Source organism: Pteropus alecto, unplaced genomic scaffold (genome assembly GCF_000325575.1).
Source record: "Pteropus alecto unplaced genomic scaffold, ASM32557v1 scaffold76, whole genome shotgun sequence".
In the NCBI taxonomy this organism is placed as follows: Eukaryota; Metazoa; Chordata; class Mammalia; order Chiroptera; family Pteropodidae; genus Pteropus; species Pteropus alecto.
Window position 1 is genome coordinate 11,106,386 of NW_006443138.1, and position 20,009 is coordinate 11,126,394.

At 37.3% G+C, this 20,009-nt stretch overlaps 1 protein-coding gene and 1 pseudogene across 4 annotated transcripts in view; one reads left to right on the forward strand and one right to left on the reverse strand.

The window, feature by feature from the left end:
* Window positions 1–19,803, reverse strand: part of KCNC2 (potassium voltage-gated channel subfamily C member 2) — a 172,896-nt gene extending 153,093 nt beyond the window's left edge. For all 4 annotated transcript variants that reach the window (XM_006923760.2, XM_006923756.2, XM_006923759.2 and 1 more), the window contains exons 1-2: window positions 19,275–19,803; window positions 17,354–18,065 (exon numbers count right to left, since the gene is read on the reverse strand). In XM_006923760.2, coding sequence (XP_006923822.1) covers window positions 17,354–18,046 — 693 coding nt within the window. In that variant the 5' untranslated portion in view covers window positions 18,047–18,065; window positions 19,275–19,803. The remainder of the gene's footprint in view (window positions 1–17,353; window positions 18,066–19,274) is intronic.
* LOC112472508 lies at window positions 3,608–3,723 on the forward strand (annotated as a pseudogene).
* Window positions 19,804–20,009: the final 206 nt, after the last annotated feature.

The following is a 20,009-nucleotide window of genomic DNA, read 5'->3' on the forward strand; positions in this document are numbered from 1 at the left end:
GAAAGAAAGAAAGAAAGAAAGAAAGAAAGAAAGAAAGAAAGAAAGAAAGAAAGAAAGAAAGAAAGAAAGAAAGAGAAAGAAAGATGTGCAAACGAAGAGGCCTCATTTGGCTCATGAGGCTCTCTTTGATTGCTCCTTACCTTTCTAGGCCCTCTTTCTATAGATCCCCTCTGGCCCTCAAACCCCTAGTCATGCCTCTTTTCTTTTGGTTCTTCCAATCCACTTTGTACCCTTATCTCTAGGCTTTCCATCCCACTAGTTCCCATTTTTTAAACACTTCTTTCTCTGCTTTGGCTAAATCCTCCCCTTTCTTGATATTTTAGCTTATGCCTTTCTTGGAGCCAAGATTTGTTTAGGGCTTCTGCCTGTGCTTACAACACATAGGAACTTCTCTACCCTTTTTTTCCCTATACTTTATTATTTCTAAATGTCAGACAGAGAGTGCAGATTTTAGTAAACAAAATCATGTATCCAAAAATTCTATACTAAGCCAATTTAACTTTCATATATGAATGCAACAGAAAGATATCCTCAGACATATAAGACCCACAAAAAATATGTCACACTCAAGTCATTCCTGAAAAACAAGTTTTAAAATGTATAGCACATCACAAAGAGATGTTTCCAAATTGGCCAAAAAACAAAGAAATAATGACAGGAAAGCAATAGTGGTAATTTAACAGGTACAAATATGTCTGAAAATGATAACCATAAATGTTGTTTTAAATTAAATATACATAACAAAAATAAAAAGATAAGCTATATTAGCTATAACTCCTAGAAATTATAAAAATGAATTATTGTTTACATATATGGCATATCCACAAAACCTAAAATAATAAATTGAAATATTATTTCCATCAATAAAGATTCACTAAGATGACCATACATATAATCAATATACTAAAACTAGTTTACTCATATTCCATCAGTAACTAGTTAAAATGTAATGGAGAGCAAGATCCTATTCATGATACCAACGAAACATAAAATATATAGTAGTAACATTCGAAATAAACATGTAGAATATAGATATAAGAAATAAACAATGAAGTTATTTTTTGAGATCTAAAGCCAGAATTAAATGAAATGGAAAGATAAAGTGTTCCTGATTACAAAGATTAAACATTGGATTAAAAAAACTCTATATACTCTATGGTTAGAATTATGTTACAGAAATAAAAGTAAAATAATTATACTAAATTTCTAATAGACTTAAGGGAATAAAAGGGTTATTTTCTTCTTCAGTATAGTCTATGCTTCCTCAATTTTCCATAATAAGAACATTTACTTTTATGGTTTAAGAACACTTTTTATTTTAAAAATAAAATACAATGACCCTTCACCTTAAAAATATAAACTTGTTCTAATATTATTGTCTTAAATATAAGGTATTTTATAATTTTTATTTTACTTACTATCTCCAATGTTCTAAAAACAATACAGTTTTATCTGATCCTTAAAATATATGTAGTATGTTTATATAAATGCAGGCCTTTCTCATTCTTTTAATTTGCATTCCTATAAATGCAGGCTTTTCTCATTCCACTCTAATGTACACATATTTCATTAAATGTCTTTTTTAGTCCTTCTATTTGTCACAGCTCAGAGGGAATATCTGGACATAATTGGTTTTAGATATATTGTTCTTCATTACTGTATTGGTTTGATAAAGTGTATTTTAGATATCATGGGGGAAAATTCACCTTTGGATATTTCTATTTTATTAAATGAAGTGAGATATAACAATACTGTGATAAATGAGGATTTTTTTTTCCCCCCTGCTCTCCTTGTCTAATTTCCTTGTTGCTGCAACATCAATTCTTCAGCATCTTTTCTTAGGACACAGCACTCCTCAGTGAAGGCCCTGTTTCCATGTAATTAACAGGACAATCAGTGCCATCTATTATCATCAGTCAGATGCTTCTCTACATAATAAGAACGAGGCATTTGAGCTATTGGCAATGTCCCTGTGTAAAAATTAAAGCACACTAATATGTAAGCATTACTTCAACTTAATGCTGTTACTTTATTTGGGGACTTTAAATACCACAAACATCTGCTAAACCATCAGAGTTCATGTTCTTACAAATGCATTCTCAGTGGGCAGATGACAAATTAAAGTGTCACTGTTCTCCAAGTGATCATTTTCTCTTTTTTTTTCTTTTTTATGGTGACATTGGTTAATGAAATCCAATGTTTCAGTTGTACATTTTAACAGTAAGGCATATATATATTTATATTGTGTGTTCACCTCCCACAATTAGGTGATTATTTTCTAGAATTCTGAATGTTGGTCTAATAAGCTTCTTATAACAATGATAAAATCACACATAATAAATGGGCTTTGAATTTCTTCACTAAGATTACATATTTCAGGACCACAATAGATAAAAAGTAGATGAAGGTGGGTTCAAAGAAGGTAACAAGAAACCTTGACTTTGTAAGAAAGAATCATAGAAGAATACATTCTTGTGGATAAGGAAACTGATGAAATTATTCAAATGATGATAAAAACCCACTGAGAAAACTACCAGACACTGTTCATATATCTAGAGACCAACAAGAAGAATAAAATGATGTTCCTATGCGCAAGTTCAAAACTAGTATGGACAAGAAGCCTATACACATATAGTCAAATTCTGGTGGAAGATAGTAAAATTCATCTCTTTAGGCAAATCTCATTAAAATTGTGGGGAAAAAAATCACGAGCATGTCAAACAGGAAACTATCATTGAACCAGAAATACTATGATATAAAGCAAACAGGAGTAGACTAACGGAGATGCAATTTGAGGGGAAGAGGAAAATGAAATTCAATATAAGTGCAGGAGTGAGCATTTCTTGGGGTAGGTCCAGTTCTTCCCAATGAGATCCAGAACCCAGAAGAACCTCAAACTTAGAGGCAGCAGGCACTAAGACAAGGAGCGGGCTGTGGGACAACCACTTAGAGTTCCCCCCACCTCCTACAGAATTTGCCTTCAGGATACAGCCAGAAAGAACACCATGCTAAATTGAGTAGAGAATCAAAAAGTGTGTTGGTGTGATAAAGGTAAGTACAACAAACTTCTTAGTACCTCAGATTTCCTCAAGGTGCAATAAAAAAAAAGGGGAAGCTTACTCTTCATTATTTGAAATACACCAAAGTCCTGTCTCCAAATGAAGCTTCCTTTCTTAGACCTTAAGAGAATTCCTAGTTCACCCACTCTCTCTTACCCACCCACCCTGAAGAGAATCCTGTGTCTGCATGATCTCGCCTATTTACACACATAACACTATAATCACCCCCATCCTCTTTCAAAGGAAAAGATATTTGAAGAAAATCAACAGTATTAAAAAAAAAAGAACGAAGGTAAAAGAATAGGGGAAAAAATCCATTGAGGAACTAGCATGAATACCAGAAATGAAATAGAACTTTAACAATTGTCTAACTAGTATCTTCAGAAAGATACATGAAGACTCTGTATATATTAAATGAGAGCACACTGATGTTAAAAAAAAAAGAGAGAGATAGAGCAGCAGACGTGGTTTCATAGTGTAGCGGTTAACACATCTGCTTTACATGCAGAAGGCCCTGATTTCATGCCCCAGTGGAGCGATGGTTCATGGTCTATGGCCATGCCACCCTGAACAAGCCCAATGTCTGATCTCGGAAGCTAAGCAGGGTCAGGCCTGGTTAGTACTTGGATGGGAGACCACCCAGAAAAACCAGGTGCTATAGGCATAAATAATAAAAAAAATAATAAATAAATAATTTAAAAAAAAAAGAGAGAAATAAAATAAGATTTATCGGCTATTACAAACATGTTGCCAAAATAGAAAAGTCAGTGTACTGGGTTGAATAGTATCTCCCCAAAATTCATGTCCACCTCATACCTCAGAATGTGAACTTATTTTGAACTGTCATTGCAGAGGTAATTAGCTAAATTAAGATGTGGTCGTACTGGATTATTATGGGCTATAATCCAACAATTGTTGTCTTTATAAGAAGAGAAAACTGAGACAGAAAGACACTCAGGAAAGATCAGTATGTGAAAATAGAGGCAGAGATTGGAGTGATGCATTTACAAGCCAAGGAACACCAAAGATTGCCAGCAACCACCAGAAGCTAGGAGAGAGCCATAGGACAGATTCTCTCTCAGAATCTACAGAAGAAACCAATCCTGCTAACACCTGGATATCAGTGCTATAAGAGAATAAATTTCTGGTTGTTTCAAGACATCAAGTTTGTAGTAATTTGCTACGGCAGCTCTGGGAAACTAATACACTCAGTTAGGTGCTATAATATTGTGTCTACAAAGTGATATGGAAACGCAAGGAGAAACTACTTTTGAGAGAGTATAGAAGGTGTCAAGTAAGACTTGATAATTATATACAATATTGAAAGATGATTGAATCAGCCTATTAAATCCAGAAGGAGAAAGTATTCCAGGCTATGACAACAGTGTATGCAAATGCACAATAATGAGAACACATCTTTCATATGACAAAACACGTGGTCTGACTTCAGCAGTATTTTACTAGTAGATTTATAAGAGGTATTATTAGGATAATAGGTCATGGACAGATTCTGAGGATCCAGGCTAAGGAAAGGATCTTAATGTGTAGCCAAAGGAAAGAGATAAAGGGATTTTAAGCAAGAAAATGACATGGTAGATTTATGATTTAGAAGGAATTACTCCACTTTGGATCCGAAATCACCATCTCCTTCTCAGTTTAACTCCTAAGGTACCTGTTTTCATTTTTGGTTTCCTTCATCACTACCTTTGCTCCTTCCTGCATTTTTATCTAAAGGAAATACATATTTATTTAAAGCAATTTTCCAATGAGTATGTAGAGCCATAGAAACTTATGGGATTTTTTTAAATCTACATTCAATTTAAGTTCCTAGCTTTGGAGTCTATACAAACTACTACACTGAATGGTCCGTTCCATTTCACAGAAATTACACAAAAATTAATATTATTTTCTTGGGCTTTAAATCAAAATAATAGCAATGCAAAGCAGTAATTTCTTGTAGAGATGACTTCTTATCCCTCATCACTTTTTTATAAAGCTGAATTACTGTAACTAAAATTTTAAGGGGGATAATTTGCATCTAATTTCGCAACCGTAAAATCTATGAAATAGCTATCAACCAGTAATTAGTTGTGAAATGTAAAAACAAATCACAAAACATAATATAAAATATGATAGGATCAAACCCCATAAAAGAATACTAATAAACTAGATACTCAAATCATAGAACCACTGAATCTTGAGTTAAAAAAGAATCATAAAGGTTTTCTTGTCTCGTGTGGAAACAGAAACAAGAGGAACATTCTCGATTTCTCTTTCTGCTTCATTCACTGCACATACCTAATCAACCAATAATTCTACTTTAACTATGTAACAATGTCCATTTTACTTCATCACTCTGGCCATCAGTGTTTCTAACATGTGTGAAAATTAATAATGGGAAACCTCACTAAAATGGAGTTGGGAGGCCAGAGGGAGGAACTCTCACACTCAGTATCAATTACAGGAGGAATTGTCAATTACAGACCAAAAGAGGAAAGCCTCATTAATTATAAGCCCAACAAGAAAAGATGTACATTGCATCTCCTACAAGAAATCAAGTACCCCAGCAACTCAGCTGATGAGAAGCCATTAGCTCCCTGAACTCTCGCTTTTTCCTCCCAACTTTCTCCTTTTTCTCCATAAAATAATGCTCTCCCTTGTTTGTTGGATTTGCCCATGGCTTTTGCTACAGCTTGCTTGTCTTGAATTGCAATTATTTGCTGTTCCTGAATAAACTCATTTTTGCTGGTAAAATAACTGACTTTGATTTTTACGGTCAACACATGATAAACTGTAGCCCTCCTGACAAACCTGCACTCATCTTCCCCAGCCTAATTCCTTATTTGAGTTAAAAAAAAGATTCAGAATGATATTCCAAATTACGAATCTGCATGTCATCGTTCCACTTAAAATCCTTCAAAAGCTCCCCATTACTACCAGGTGAAGACCAGACCTTCTGAGCCAAGCTTACCAAGCCTTCATTCCAATCTCAGCTTCTGTCTCCTGCCACATCTCCCCATCCCTTACACGGTGCTAGAGCTATACTGAATTACTCGCAGTGTCTTGCACAGGCCTTTTCTTGCACAGTGTCTTTTCTGTTTAGAACTTTGTTTTGGCTTTCCCCTCTGTCTAAAATATCTGGCTACCTCCTCTTCATCCTCTGGTACCAACGGTGACATATGTCCCCCAGAAAGTTTCATCCAACCTTGGAAAGACTATGTTATCCTCCAAAGCACCCTGTGCTTATTTCTATTGGAGACCTCATGACATTACACTATCATTTCTCTTCGTTGTTCTCTTCCAGGAGACCACAAACTTCTCAAATCCAGAAAATATGCCTTTACCTTGCCACTTGCAAAACACCTCGTATGTAATACATACATATTAGATATTGTTCTAATTAACCACTATTTATTCACGAGGGATAGAATATTTACAGTTTTACAGACAGTTATCCAGTATCCACATAAAAAAAAAAAAATCTCAGGGAAAGACAACTTATTTTTTATGAACATTTCTAAATGCCAGAAAGCTTCCTTAAGGTGGCCTATTGCATCTACGCTACCCTCCAAAATAACTAATGTTTGTCCTAAGAGATGATGATGATAAAACCGATGTTATAGAACCAGGCGCTATGCTAGAGTCTTCTCACAAATATGTTCAGTGCATCCTCATAACAATTCTTTAAATCAGATAACATTATTACTGCCCCAGTGCAGATGAAAAGAGGGAGGATTAAAAAAGCAAGTTAGTGCAAGTTATACAAGCAAGTGGAAGACTCAGAATTCAAACTCAGTCCACTGAGTCCAGACTTTCTCATTAATCCAGTCCCACCTCAAAACCAACCGTCAGGCAATTAGGCAGTATTTCCACTCTTTGACCTTAAAAAAATCTGTAGTTAAAAAAATAATAAATAAATAAATTTTAAAAATAAAAACCTAGTTAATTTTATTTTAAACTAGTTTCCATATTCATCTGCCCATGGAACCTTTTCAAGGTACAACACATTCTTAACATTTTGAAGAACTGCAAATCTATAAAACTCATTTGGGGAAATATTGGTCTAAACATGATCATTCTCCTAATTCATTGTTAAATTGTATTTGCTTTTGGAGCAGCCACATTAGAGCACTAGAATGTACTGAGCCAGTAGCCAACTACAGCCCTAAAGATGTTCACCTGATCTGAATCTTATCCAAATCCTACTGAATTAGAATCTCTGGAGTGAGACCTGGGAATTCAAAATTTTAGTGATCATCTCATGTTATTCTTAGGCAAATCTAAGTCTCATAACTACTATTTAGAATTAACTGAAATAAGAGTATTCTGTCCTGCCTTGGACTGAGCATCTTACAACTCATCAGGAAATCTCATTTATAAACTCAGAGGTCTCTTTGTTCCCAGTTTCAACTCTCCCTACCTTTCAAGCGTGTTCTCCTGCCTTCTGGTCCATTTTACCACATATCATATGGCATGAGATTCTCTGTCAAGCCTCCATATTTGCCACACTACTCTGCTGACCTTCCCCTTGATTGCTAGAAAACATTTATCTTTTAGGAGGGTAACTAAAATACCGTCGTGTAAAGGAAAGTGGGTCCTAGTCTGTGTTTCCGCACCATGCCAATATCTCTATTATAATGTTTAATGCATTATATTGTAACTACGGACATACAGTTTTTCTTTTCCAACAGAACACAAGTATCTTGAAGTTTGTAAATGCCAAATTTTAACCCTTCTTGCATTCTCAATACTAATCTAGTCCTGGCCAATAGTTAAAGCTCGATAATTGTCAGCTGAGGAATTCAAAAGCATTTAAAATCTTTATACTTCAAAGTTAATTCTCTTCTATTTTATTTAGCTAAGAGAAAAATATTCTAATGCCTAGTGACAACACGCATCAGTCAGTACAAGCCTCGGTAGAGGAAACACAAAAGGTTGTTGATAAATCTAGCACTGAAGCACTAAGTATTCTGACAATATAACTACACTTGCTTCTAGAAAACAAATTGTATCTAGACACCATCTAAGATAGAGAAATCAGAGATGAAGTAAATCAATGATTGATACATAAATAGAAAAATGAACAGATTTTGGAAACCATCAGTAAATTAAAAAGAACTGAGGAGCTGATAGCATGCACATGTTACAACTGAAAATTGAGCTCTGGATTCACAGTAAAAACAGAGGCACTTAACTCTGTTTTTGCTCAAAGACTAATAAATTTAAATGTCATTGAATCCTCTTGGTACATTAAAATGTTTGATTTCATTAATTTGCTTGAATTCTGTATCTCTAACATTGTACTCTAAATATCACAGCATAGTCAACACCATTATGAAACTAGGAAGCAATGTTTATCCATCATGATACAAATATGATAACTGTTCAACTTGGTGAACCCACTAATCATTTTATATGACGGCAAAGGGTCACTCAAGCCTGATAATAAAGTTCCAATAGCTTTAAAAAATAAATAAATGAAAGACTACCTGCTACTTCAGATTCTGTTTGCACAGAAAAGAGCCAGCTAAGGCTCTATTCTGTCGATTTTCTATTCAAGAACATTTTAATAATTTTCATAATTGTATTCTTATTGTTCACCCCTAGAGAAGCAGAACAATTTAAATGATAAATCAAACTGTAATACCTGTATTGTTCTGTCTTTTAAATATCAATTTTATTCATTTTATTGAAATTAGTATGTCAAAATAGTGAGGACACTTATTCTTGATAGGAGTACCTTGCTATTTTTTCCAATATAATTATTATACAATATTTACTTTTAGGAAACAGGATTTTATTCTAAATCAATATGAAAATATCAAAATAAGCAACCTCATATCTGAATTTCTGTTGTACAATTTTCAAACATAGACACAAATTTTACCTAAGTTCTAAACAATGTCTGTCCCTTTCATTAAACCTAATCTAACTTACTCAACAAATAACTTTATATTGGTCCGAATAGTTTTTACTTAAACAAAATTCATAATCATGTCTAAAATTTAGAATTAATAATATTGTTTGGATATATTGACAATATTATTTAAAATTACCTAATTTTATAAGAAATGTATTTGCATTTTATTATTTAGTTAACAACTTAAAAATTATGAGCAACATTTAAGAGAATGTCTATGGCGAAAAGACATATTTTCATCTCCAGGACTCTCTCCATAGAGACAACTCAAAGGAAAATACCTTTCATTGATGACACTAAATCAGAGAACACCTGTCAAGAATGACTATCTTGACCTTTGCTACAGTTTTTAAAGATGTCAACAATGTTGTCAGATACATAAAGAATGGCAAAGCTCTAAGATTTGACAGCAAATCTACCGGGGTCTTCAAAATCCTATATCTGCATAGGATTTTCTTAACACATGGAACACTGAGGAAATGTCAGATTGCACAGATGTCCTTATCATTATCAACTTTCAAAAAAAGAAATCAGTCAAGTGACTGTAGCAATTACAAAATATTTTTTCTCTGATATTACCAGCAACATTTTGGCCCAAGTTCTCCTGTTTGATTCCTGTAAAATGTATCCTCTCAGACACTCCCAAAATTATAATGTTGCTTTACATTCCCTCGCAGTACAGTAAACACCAACTTTGGCTAACTACCCATTAAAGAACGATTTAAGGAAAAGTTTTTCTGTCCTGTATTTACTGAACTCACGACAACATCCAAATTCATTTGCAGATCTTAACAACAGCTCCAAACACCTTTCACTGCTTTAATTCATGTTATTCCTGTGTAAACCCACCCAATCAGCTTAATTACATGTGAGAAGACAATGCTCTGCAAAACACATTAACCATCACCAATAGGTTGAACCAGGGTTGTATTAAAAAATTCCAAGGACAATAAATCAAACAAGAGTAGAAAAACACATTACAAAAGACACACGCACACACAAGAATAAAGGTGGATATAGACATTATTTCTTAATTATCTAAATCTCTCCTGAAGCCTAATATACATGGCTTGGTTTGAGAGCTAAAGCTTCTGTAGATCTTCTCATGGAGACTGTGAGCTGAAGGAAAAAAATAGGAGGTTAAGTACATAGGTGAGTTCGTTTTGAGGTTTTAAAGGTGGTAGAACAGTAAGATGTAGAACTGGTAGGAAAAGCATCAATAGAAGGCTGCATCTGGAGAGGGATCTGGAAATAAAGTTTCAATTTCCTGCTATTGTTGAACAATAGGACCTAGAAAAGGGCAAACCTTAACCTAACTATTCCTAACATGCTCGCTGCTTCCCATGAGCTAATATTTGTGCATCTAGTGTTAAACACAGTCCAGACTAGGCAATCAACATTGAATGGGAAGAGTGACAAAAATCAGACCTAAATTCTAGTCCTGCTGCTGTCACTAACTAGCCATAGCTATGAACAAGGCAGCTGTCTTCTCTGTAAAATGAGGTAATTTTGGCAGCTGATGGCCAGTTTTCTTCCAATTCTAAGTCTCGTGAACACCAGAAGTCTGTCATCTATATTAGTCACCAATCCTATTCGAAGCATACATATTTTGGATATATATAATACACGTGCATGTACACACACACACACTAATGTTCTCAATCAAAACTTTAAGCCGTATTCCTACATGTCTCTTCCATTTCTCATCCATATAAAAATTTTATAAACATATTCCCTGAGTATGTATCTATGTTATGACAGTGAATATATCTCCTTTTTATGTAAATATCTATATCCTGAAATAGAAAAACTATTTTCTCAAAAGAGAAATGTGGAGCACTACATAATACATACATATATTTATCTCAAAATATTATTCATTAATGAGTACATTAAAACATAAATGTATGAACTGTGCTAGAAAGCATACTATTCTCTATGCTAATTCTAATAGAATGGTTTATGAAAGAGATCAGAACTGAATAATTTGACACTATTTTGTAAATACTTAAATGTGTCAAGCATATCTGTAAATCCTCAAGTGAATAAAATTTTCCCTTCTGTACAAGATAGGGGAAGGGGGAAAAGATGGTGTCTTTGACAAGGCACTTTTCAAATGGAAATAAAAATGAAATTATCTAATCAGTTATCCTTATAGGTGGATGGATTTACACCTGCACTGAATCTTAGACTTAGGAACGACAGAGCCGATCATCTTTATGGGTTTCATGACAGAGCCACAGCAAAAGATTTCCTGAAATCAATATGTTGTTGAGAGAAAGCTGTTTTCAATGGAAACAGGAAGCTAGGAGCTAACCTGTTTCTATGGTAACAAGAGCAGCAGCTACCCAACAGCTGTAGGGGGAAAAAAGGGCAGAAAGTTATAAATGCAAAAAAAAAAACAAACAAAAAATATTGATGCTAGCTTATCTTATCAATGTGATAGTCTTTAGAGTACAGTTAAAATGGGTGCACACATGTTCCTGCACCACCCTAACCCCAGGGACCTGTAGCAATAAGTATCCTCGTTTTTCTTCCAAACCTCAAAATGGTAGAGCTGGAAAGAAGTTGGGATACTATCTAATTCAATGTGTCATCCCATTTTTTTTTTTTTTTTTTTTAAGAATAAGTCAAAGGAAATCAAGGCTCAGAAAAATGAAATGACTTCTCCAAGGTCACACAGCCAGTGGTGACATCAGGATTAGAGCATAGGTCTCATGGATCCCAATCCAGGCATTTTTCCAATGCTGTTGCCACATAGTCTCTACTCCTGATCTCTTCTCCTCCCAACACCCACATTTTAATCACTTTCTGTGAAAATATTGACTACACAGCATTAAAATTAATCACCACCTTTCAACCTATAAGAGAAGCAAAAAGCAGTGCTATTCTGTCAAACAAAAAAAAAAAATTCACTGCTCTTCTAAAAGGAAAAGCCCTTTGTACTTCAAGAAGAATTAAATTAAGTTTATATACTACAATGATGGTCATTATTTAGACTATGTCGCCACTATGTATTTCCTTCTGGAGATCTATGTTTATCTTTTAACAGTCTTTTAGTGTCCTTTACTATTTCACTTAGACATATTTTTAAAGGTTGCCATAATAAAAATGATATACGACTCAGAAGTTCAAAAATATATGAGACCTGAAAACTGCATTTACTTTATTTGTAGTAGAAAAAATAAAAGGCAATGATACACATTTTCGAATGGAAAAAGCTGGCCTGCATTTTTATGTAAACTTACATATTTCCTTGTTTTCAGTTGCTTTGAAAATATGCTTCTTGACATAGAAGAAAAATTTCCTTGACTCTCATTGAGTTTTGTCAACTCGAGTTTGCAAAATGAGCTCTGAGCAAAATATTACAGAAAAAAATAAAATCAGACTTTATCTGTCCAATGGCATTCACCTTTGGTATACCTAGTGCCCAGCAATGGATCAGGTTATCTAGTTTGTGATCGAATATACCACTGAAAATACAATTGATTATTGAAGTCATTTGTTTCTTTTAATGATTATAGAATTAAGTACTCTCTGATCCTATCCGATGCTCAGAATATAAGCACAAAGTTAAATATATTTGTGAACTATAAGCTTAGTGGCCTGGAAAGGTCAGACACTTAGGTGCTTATATGGCAAATGCAAACACACCAGACTATTACAGCAGATTCTTTTCAAGGGTCTGAAGGCTGGATTTACATTGTTATCTGGTTGATCATGAGTTTTAATTGATATGAAAGGCATGAAGACACCTGACCACATCCCCCAAAATCCAGTTGTTTTGTATAAGTATAGCCTTCATCACATTTTCCAATAATATAGCAAAGAGAACGTCTGTAAGTCACTTTGAAATAAGAACAATCAAGATCGAAACAGTCTAACACTTTCATAATAAAATGAAGACTAATAATACCTTAACATCGTCATTTTAAATGGAATGTTTCCTGCATGCATCAGGCAATATTTCCATGTGAGCTTTTTTTAAGGAAAACTTATCTTTAATATGACTAGAATTGTTTATTTTTTTGAATTTTTTAAACTCTAATAGATAATGTCTTTAAGAATTTTTTTATTTTAACTGAGTGCTGAACTTATTAAAGCAAAGAACTATATCTTCTCCATGCATTTCCAGTTTCTGGTCTGGAGTGACTGCATAATCAATACTCAGTGAATAAATAAATGTTCTAAAAATTTTAATAATTGACAACATTTTATGAACAAGATATATTTAACCATTAATTCTTTTAACTGGGGCAATACTTATAAAACAAGAAATACATTCTTTTATCTTAATATATGACTCAAATTGTTCTCACCTTATTACATTTTTTTAACTAAATATTACATTTACAGCTAGCCACTAATTACTTAGATCATTTCCTTCTTGTTTTGTGGTTTGAGGAAGAGAAGAAAATGGCCCATAAAGAGTAAATTAAATATGTGCAATTCTGAATTGAAATCTAGATATCAAAATTTAAATTTTAGTAGTTTTAAAGACTAAAGTTGTAGAAATAAAACAATTTAAAGTGAATATTTTCATGATTTAAAAAATGATAGATTCACTATCAGAATCCATGTATACAAGATGATCTGCACATAATGGTATACTAGATAAAAGAGAACATACACGAAATGATCTAGACCCACAGTAAAAAACAACATCTTCAGTGTGATTCCATGGCAGTTCTACTTTTGGTTTTCTTTTCTAAACCGTCCTTTTAAAGTGGAAAAAATGGTCTATCAGGTAATCAAAGATCACGTTGCCAAGGAAGAGCCACACTCTAAAACAGAAACTAATTTAAATGCCTCTCTCCTCCCCCCAAAAATAAGTGAAAAGAAGAAAGAGAAACTAATAACTGCTTTTAGCTCTTTAATATTGGAAAGAAATTATTTAAAATATTTTGATTCTAATATTTTGCCTTTATACTATTTTTTTTAACTTCTAACAAATCCAGAAGTTCTATCAAAGAATTTCTTCCTGGTTCTTGTCCACTTACCTATGATATAATGTCTTCAGAGGAAAGTACATAAAAGCTTCATTTCTTTCTAAAACTTAGATATTCAATTGAAAATCCACTATGCATAACATTTTCACAGTACATCTACGCATCCTCGCTTTTCACTATTTGTAAATATCACTCAATGGCATCAACAGAATAATCTCTCCTTTTCTTCCCTGATCTCATTTTCTCCACGACAGGTTTCCATGACAACTTATTTTTGAATTTTATAAATTTCTATTTTTGAATACTATTCTTAAGGATAAGAATTCATAAGTATAAAATATAAACTTATTTATCAAATTAACAGGAAAATTTAGACTTCTCAAATATGTATTTACATCATAAATTAAAAATAATAGAGGGTGAAATGTCAATCAAAACAAAGGCAAAAGGATAATGCTGTAAAATTCAATTAATTATCCAGTTGCTATCACTGTTGTTTCAATCTGCCAGTTCAGATCATAAAAATTAGAAATAAAGCACATCTATTATATAACTGAACCAATATCCTCAATTTAGGATAAAAATGATGAAACAGGTATAACAAATTGAAAAAGGAATTCAGACAGTTAAATTGTTCAAATATATTAATAAAAGATGAACTAATAAAAAAGAGTGTTTACAAAAGTTAAATACTTAACTTCTATCAAGAATGAGACTTATGGCAGGCAGTAAGACCGTAGTTGAAGCAAACCACTTGATAATAGCTTTATGTCTCCTAGAATCATTTCCATGCAAAATATAATTTCATTCAGCAATCTTTCAATGGAATTCTATTTACCAACCTAGTCAGACAATATTGTCAGACCATCACTTGAACTAAAAGTGTTCATATAAAAAGCACTAAATCACATTTAAATAAAATGGTGACTTCTGATTGATTACCTTTTTTTTTTTTAGGTAAACCCAGTAATTTGAAAAAGGGATTTCTCTAAAGAAAAGTCCCATAAATATAAGCCAATCTGAAAGAAAGCATAACATTACCTATCAAGGTCAACAAAAAATGGGAAGTTCAAACAGTGTTCGTTTAAAGAAGTTAATTTCAATCCCATATTTTTACTCTAATGTTGGGTGGTTCAGGGTGAAAATTCTACCAGCCAAAGTCCTGAAATACATATATTAAAAAAGTCACAGATGACCTTGCAAAATTAGAATGTTAGTGAATATCTTAGGTTGCATTAACTCTCAAGAGCAGCACAATTTACAGAGATTTCACAAACCAGTCAGTTATAATCAGTGGTTGTGGTAGAAAGGGCCTGGGAAGGATGTCATGAGACCTCCAGCATAATTTTGGCTCTGCTCTTAACTTGCTGTGTGACCTTGGCCATCACTTAACATCTGCAGTCTTCATTCTCCTCATCTACAAAATAAAGGGTCTTCACAAGGTGAATTTAAAGACATTTCTATATCTATGATTCTCGGCTGATTCTGCGGCTAATGGCTCTTTGATCTTGTGTTAATCTCTAACCTGTGTTCTTTCCTCATCTAAAGTGGTTGTAGGCCAAATACTTAATATCGATATAATGAAATCTTAGTAAGATTTTTAAAAAACTATTTTCAAGTTAATGGTCTGCCCTTTGACCAATAATCAATTGAATAAATTTCCATAGCAATAATAAAAACTGAACACTTTCTTATTAAAGTTTTTGCTATGCAATCTGTCCTACAGTAAAATGTATTATATTATCACGAGGAAAGATAATAAAACATTCTTTTTTATAGCACATTATCTGGGAGGAAAAAAGTCACATGATGAGTCTGAAAACAAACTCAGATTATCTTTTTAACCACCAAATGGAAAGAGCACTGGAGCTGGCATTCAGTTGGAATCCAAAAAAACCACAGTTGTAATGGTCATAAGTCTGAGATTTAATTTAAATAAATATGCAGTTATTTGGTTTTTATGATTTTATTTTCTGAATACCAACTCTTGGCAAATTTATAGAATTGTCTTAAAAGGAAGATTTCAGAGTTGAAGTTATGAACTGTATATTCAAATATGAGAATGTGGACATACTAGAATTTATGTATTCATTTAAATACTGGATCCAGTAGGGTAGCGACGCTTTAAATTATCTCCTTCATATTCTATTTCACACTGAAAACAAAATATACCCTCAGACTTCTAAAGTACTATCAGAAGCACATCGTCTGACAAGTTAGTAGACAGACAGCTACACAATATCTCAGATGTAAAGACTTCTAACAAGCAAAGACAATACTGAGAATGGAGTCAAAGTGAAGCTGGGAGAAGAAATCTCATTGTGCCTAGGGGGTATCTTTTCTGGGTCTCAGAAGCAAAGCAGACATGTGCAATCTTAAAGATTTAACTAAATACAGTATTCTGTTCTCACATATAATTAAAAATCATTCACATACTACATAATTTTTGGTTATTTATATGTCTTTTGTTTCCTTTAAACTAGAGAAACCATTATTGGTTACTTTTATAGTCCCTTCATGGGATTTTGAAGAATCAATTGGGAATATCAAGGACTAAATTTAAGCTGTCACTCAAGCTTAGAAACTGAAAAGAAAAATTAAGGATGAGGATCACAATCTAAACAGTAAAATACAGTTTGTTAGAATCTAAATAACCCAGATTTAGAAAATCGAATGAAACTTGAATCACCAAAGTGACTAATTCACTTTCAACCTATAAAAAAAAGGTGAAAAAGACACCAGCCTCCAAAATTCAATGTGCAGGTGGGCTTTCTGGTCAACTCACTGGTACAAGTAATCCCAGCATTTTTCTCCCTTGGAAAGAGCAGGCCCAAAACAACATACAGAAGATTTTCTTCATAAAATGAACCTTTTGACACACCCTTTCCCATAGGCCAGCCACGTCCATAGATTCCATTTCCCCTGCCTCTGTCCTCAGATTAGACCCCTTGTTGGAGCCACTGCTCTGGGTGAGTCAGATGTAAAGGAGTGTCAGGCCTTACTGAAAATGTCAAAGGATGATGACTTGAAAGCCCGAAGAGACACGGGAGCTAAGGGAAAAGTTGGAACAAAAGAGTCAACAAAGAAAAAAAAAATCAAGATGAAGCGAGATACCAATTTCAGGACAAGGTTCCACACAGACTTGCTGAGAGAAGTCGACATTTCTCCTTTAGGTCCCATCTGCTAAAGTAAACCTGCGTTTGAGTTGAGACCAGGAGGGAGGTCAAGAGGGGCGGGAGGATGGGGGCCAGAGTCCCTGAGCTTACTTTGCACTGGATGGGCCTCTAATCTCACGTTAGGGAGCCCTGCTCTCCTCTCCCCTCTCTCCTGTCCCCCACCCCAAAGGCCCTTGATGGAAAACAGCAAGTTGGGGAAGGAGTTGAGAGAAGTTGGAGCAGCAGGGAAGGGGGCGATTCTGGCCTTACCCTGGCGGCTCTGGACGAGTAGGGGTCCTCGAAGAGGGCCCACATGCGGGGCTGCAGCCTCCTCCAGCGGCCAGACTTGCCGTCGGGCATCCCCAGGCCCCCGGCGTCCTCAATGCCCAACCTCTTAGCCGCCAGGTCCTCGTCGTCGCCAGGGTCACCGCCGATGAGGTCGGGGGTCTCGAAGATGTCAAGTGCCTCTTCGGCGTCGCGGTGCTGCCTGTAGGTCATCCAGCAGCAGGGCTCCACGTCGGTCTCGTCGATGCCCCAGAAAGCCAGCTCTTCCTCGAACAGCGGCCCGCACACGTCGGCGGGGCAGTGCAGCTTGCCGGTGCGGTAGTAGTTGAGCACATAGGCAAAGACGCCTGGGTGCCGGTCGAAGAAGAACTCGCGGCCGCCCCCGGGGTGGTCACCGCCGCCGCCGCCACCGCCGTGGGAACTGCAGTTGCCCGCGCCGCCCTCGAAGCAGCCGCCCGGCCCGGGGGACAGTGGGGGCGGTCGCGGTGACGGCGAGAGCGAGGGGGACGACGGCTGCGGCTTGTCGCCCGCCGCAGTCAGGCAGTCACCCTGGGGCTCTGAGGCTGCAAGCAGGGCCAGGCGCGTCCCAGGCAGGGTCTTGAGGGTGCTGCGGTAGGTTTCATGCCGGGTGCCCCCGACATTGAGGATCACCCTCTCGTTGTTCTCGATCTTGCCCATCTCTGTGGCTCAGACATGACTGAGGGAGGCGAACACAGCGCCAAGTTAAAGATCTGGATCGTCAGAGCTGTACCATGACCCCTACCCCCACTCTCAGCCCAAAAGTCCCCAGATGCAGGGTTGGCAAATAGGCAAGAGGCAAACGACCTTCCCAGGGGGAATCAGAGCACAGTCTGTCCCTGCCTAAAGCCTCACACCTTTCCCAGGTTTCCAGAGAACCGAGGAGGTAGCAGTCCACGTCTTCCTTGACCTTCCATGACACCTTCTCCCCTGCCTTACACTTTCTCCCTTTGCTCTGATCTCCTCTCCTTCATCTTTTCACCCTCACCCTCCCTTCCTTCAGTTCTTTCTCTAGTCTCACCTGCTCCCAGCCCCTAATCCTCCTCGCCCCCCACCCCCCAACCCAATCTCTGATCTCTCCTTCCTAAACCCTTTTTCTCCCCCCCCCCCACCCCCCGCCCCATTCACTGCCCCTGTCCTGATCTTTCTAACACTCCCCTAAACTCTCTCTCCTCCTCTCCTAGCCAGGAGGCAATTCCCTTAAGGAGGGAGTTCTCTCCTCTGTGCAACTTGGAGGTATTGGGAGAGAGCCCCCGGAACTCGGCCGAGAGCCCTCATTACACGCGTACCCTCGGTCAACCCCGGACAGCCCGCTGCTCCCTGGCACTCAGGGCATGCCCTCTGAGCGACCCGTTCTCGGTTCACCTCTACTCTCCCTCACGGACCAGGCAAAAGACAACGCAGAAGTCAGAGCAAAAAATCTCCCTGCTGTTGCTTTTCACCAAGGAGACCTCTGACCAATTTCCTGATCCGATTTCCTTTTCACATTGTTGTTGTTGTTGTTGCTAATTATTATTATTACTTGAGAAAGGAAAAGACTAACTAGGATCCATTTTTGAGAATAAAAGTGATAAATGCATCCCACCCCATCCTCCCCCCTTTTCCAAGAAAAACAAACCCCTCGGGTATGAGGGGTTGGGGGTTGCTTTCTAGAAGGGGCGAGGCCCCGGAAAAAAGCTGCTGAAGGCACACCCCCTGGATCCCTGAGCTGGAAGTCCTGGCTGACGGCGTTCTTGTTTCCAGTCTCCCACTACCTCTCCCCAAGGTTTCAAAAAAAAAAAAAAAAAATTCACCTCCACGGAACAGAGTGGGGAGGGGGGGTGCCCGCTTGCAGGGTCAGCATGCCCTTCCCAGCAAACCACCCCCTTTCGCTCCCGCCCCCAGATACCTTAACAAGACCGAGACAAAAGTGGTTTTGCTTTGGTTTCCGCGTGGACGAGGCTTTCCGGACAGCTGGACTGGGTCCTGACACCCAGCCGAGCCGCCCATCTCCAACGAGAAACTACTTGTTGGCCTTTTCCGGGTTCAGGCGGTTGGGCGGCTTCTCCGGGAGCTGGGGTCGCGGAGACAGTCCCCTCCCGCCGCCGGCCGCGCTCCCTGACTTCATTCTGCGAGCGGCGGGCTCGCCGGGCGCCAACCTCGGCGCCCAGAGTCACCATCTCGTGGGGCTGGGCAAACCATGGAGCTCGGGGCGGGTCCAGCCGGCGCTTCGCGACCCCGCCGCAAGCCGGTCGTGGCTGGAGCGGAGCTAGCCAGAGAGGTCAGAAAAGCTCACCCTCTTGAAGATGAAGTCACCCTGCTCCGATTCCTATCTGCAGATTTTGTTTCTCCCCCCAAAGCAGCCGCTGCTGGAGCTGCCCCTTCCACACCACTCGCCATCAACCGCCACTGTCAGAGCACAGAGCTCGGGAAAGGGTGGGTAGGTGGGTGGGTCTGGGGAAGCTATGTGTACCAACCAGGTTCATCTATTTTTCTTTGGTGAAGCTCTTATCTTCACCCTCTGGAGCTTCTGCCTGCCTTATTTACACCCCACTCTCCACACCCTTTTTCTTCCCGCTGCCCCACCCCTCCCAACAAGTGAGAGAGAGAGAATCTAAGACCAACTGCATTTCTTAATGACAGC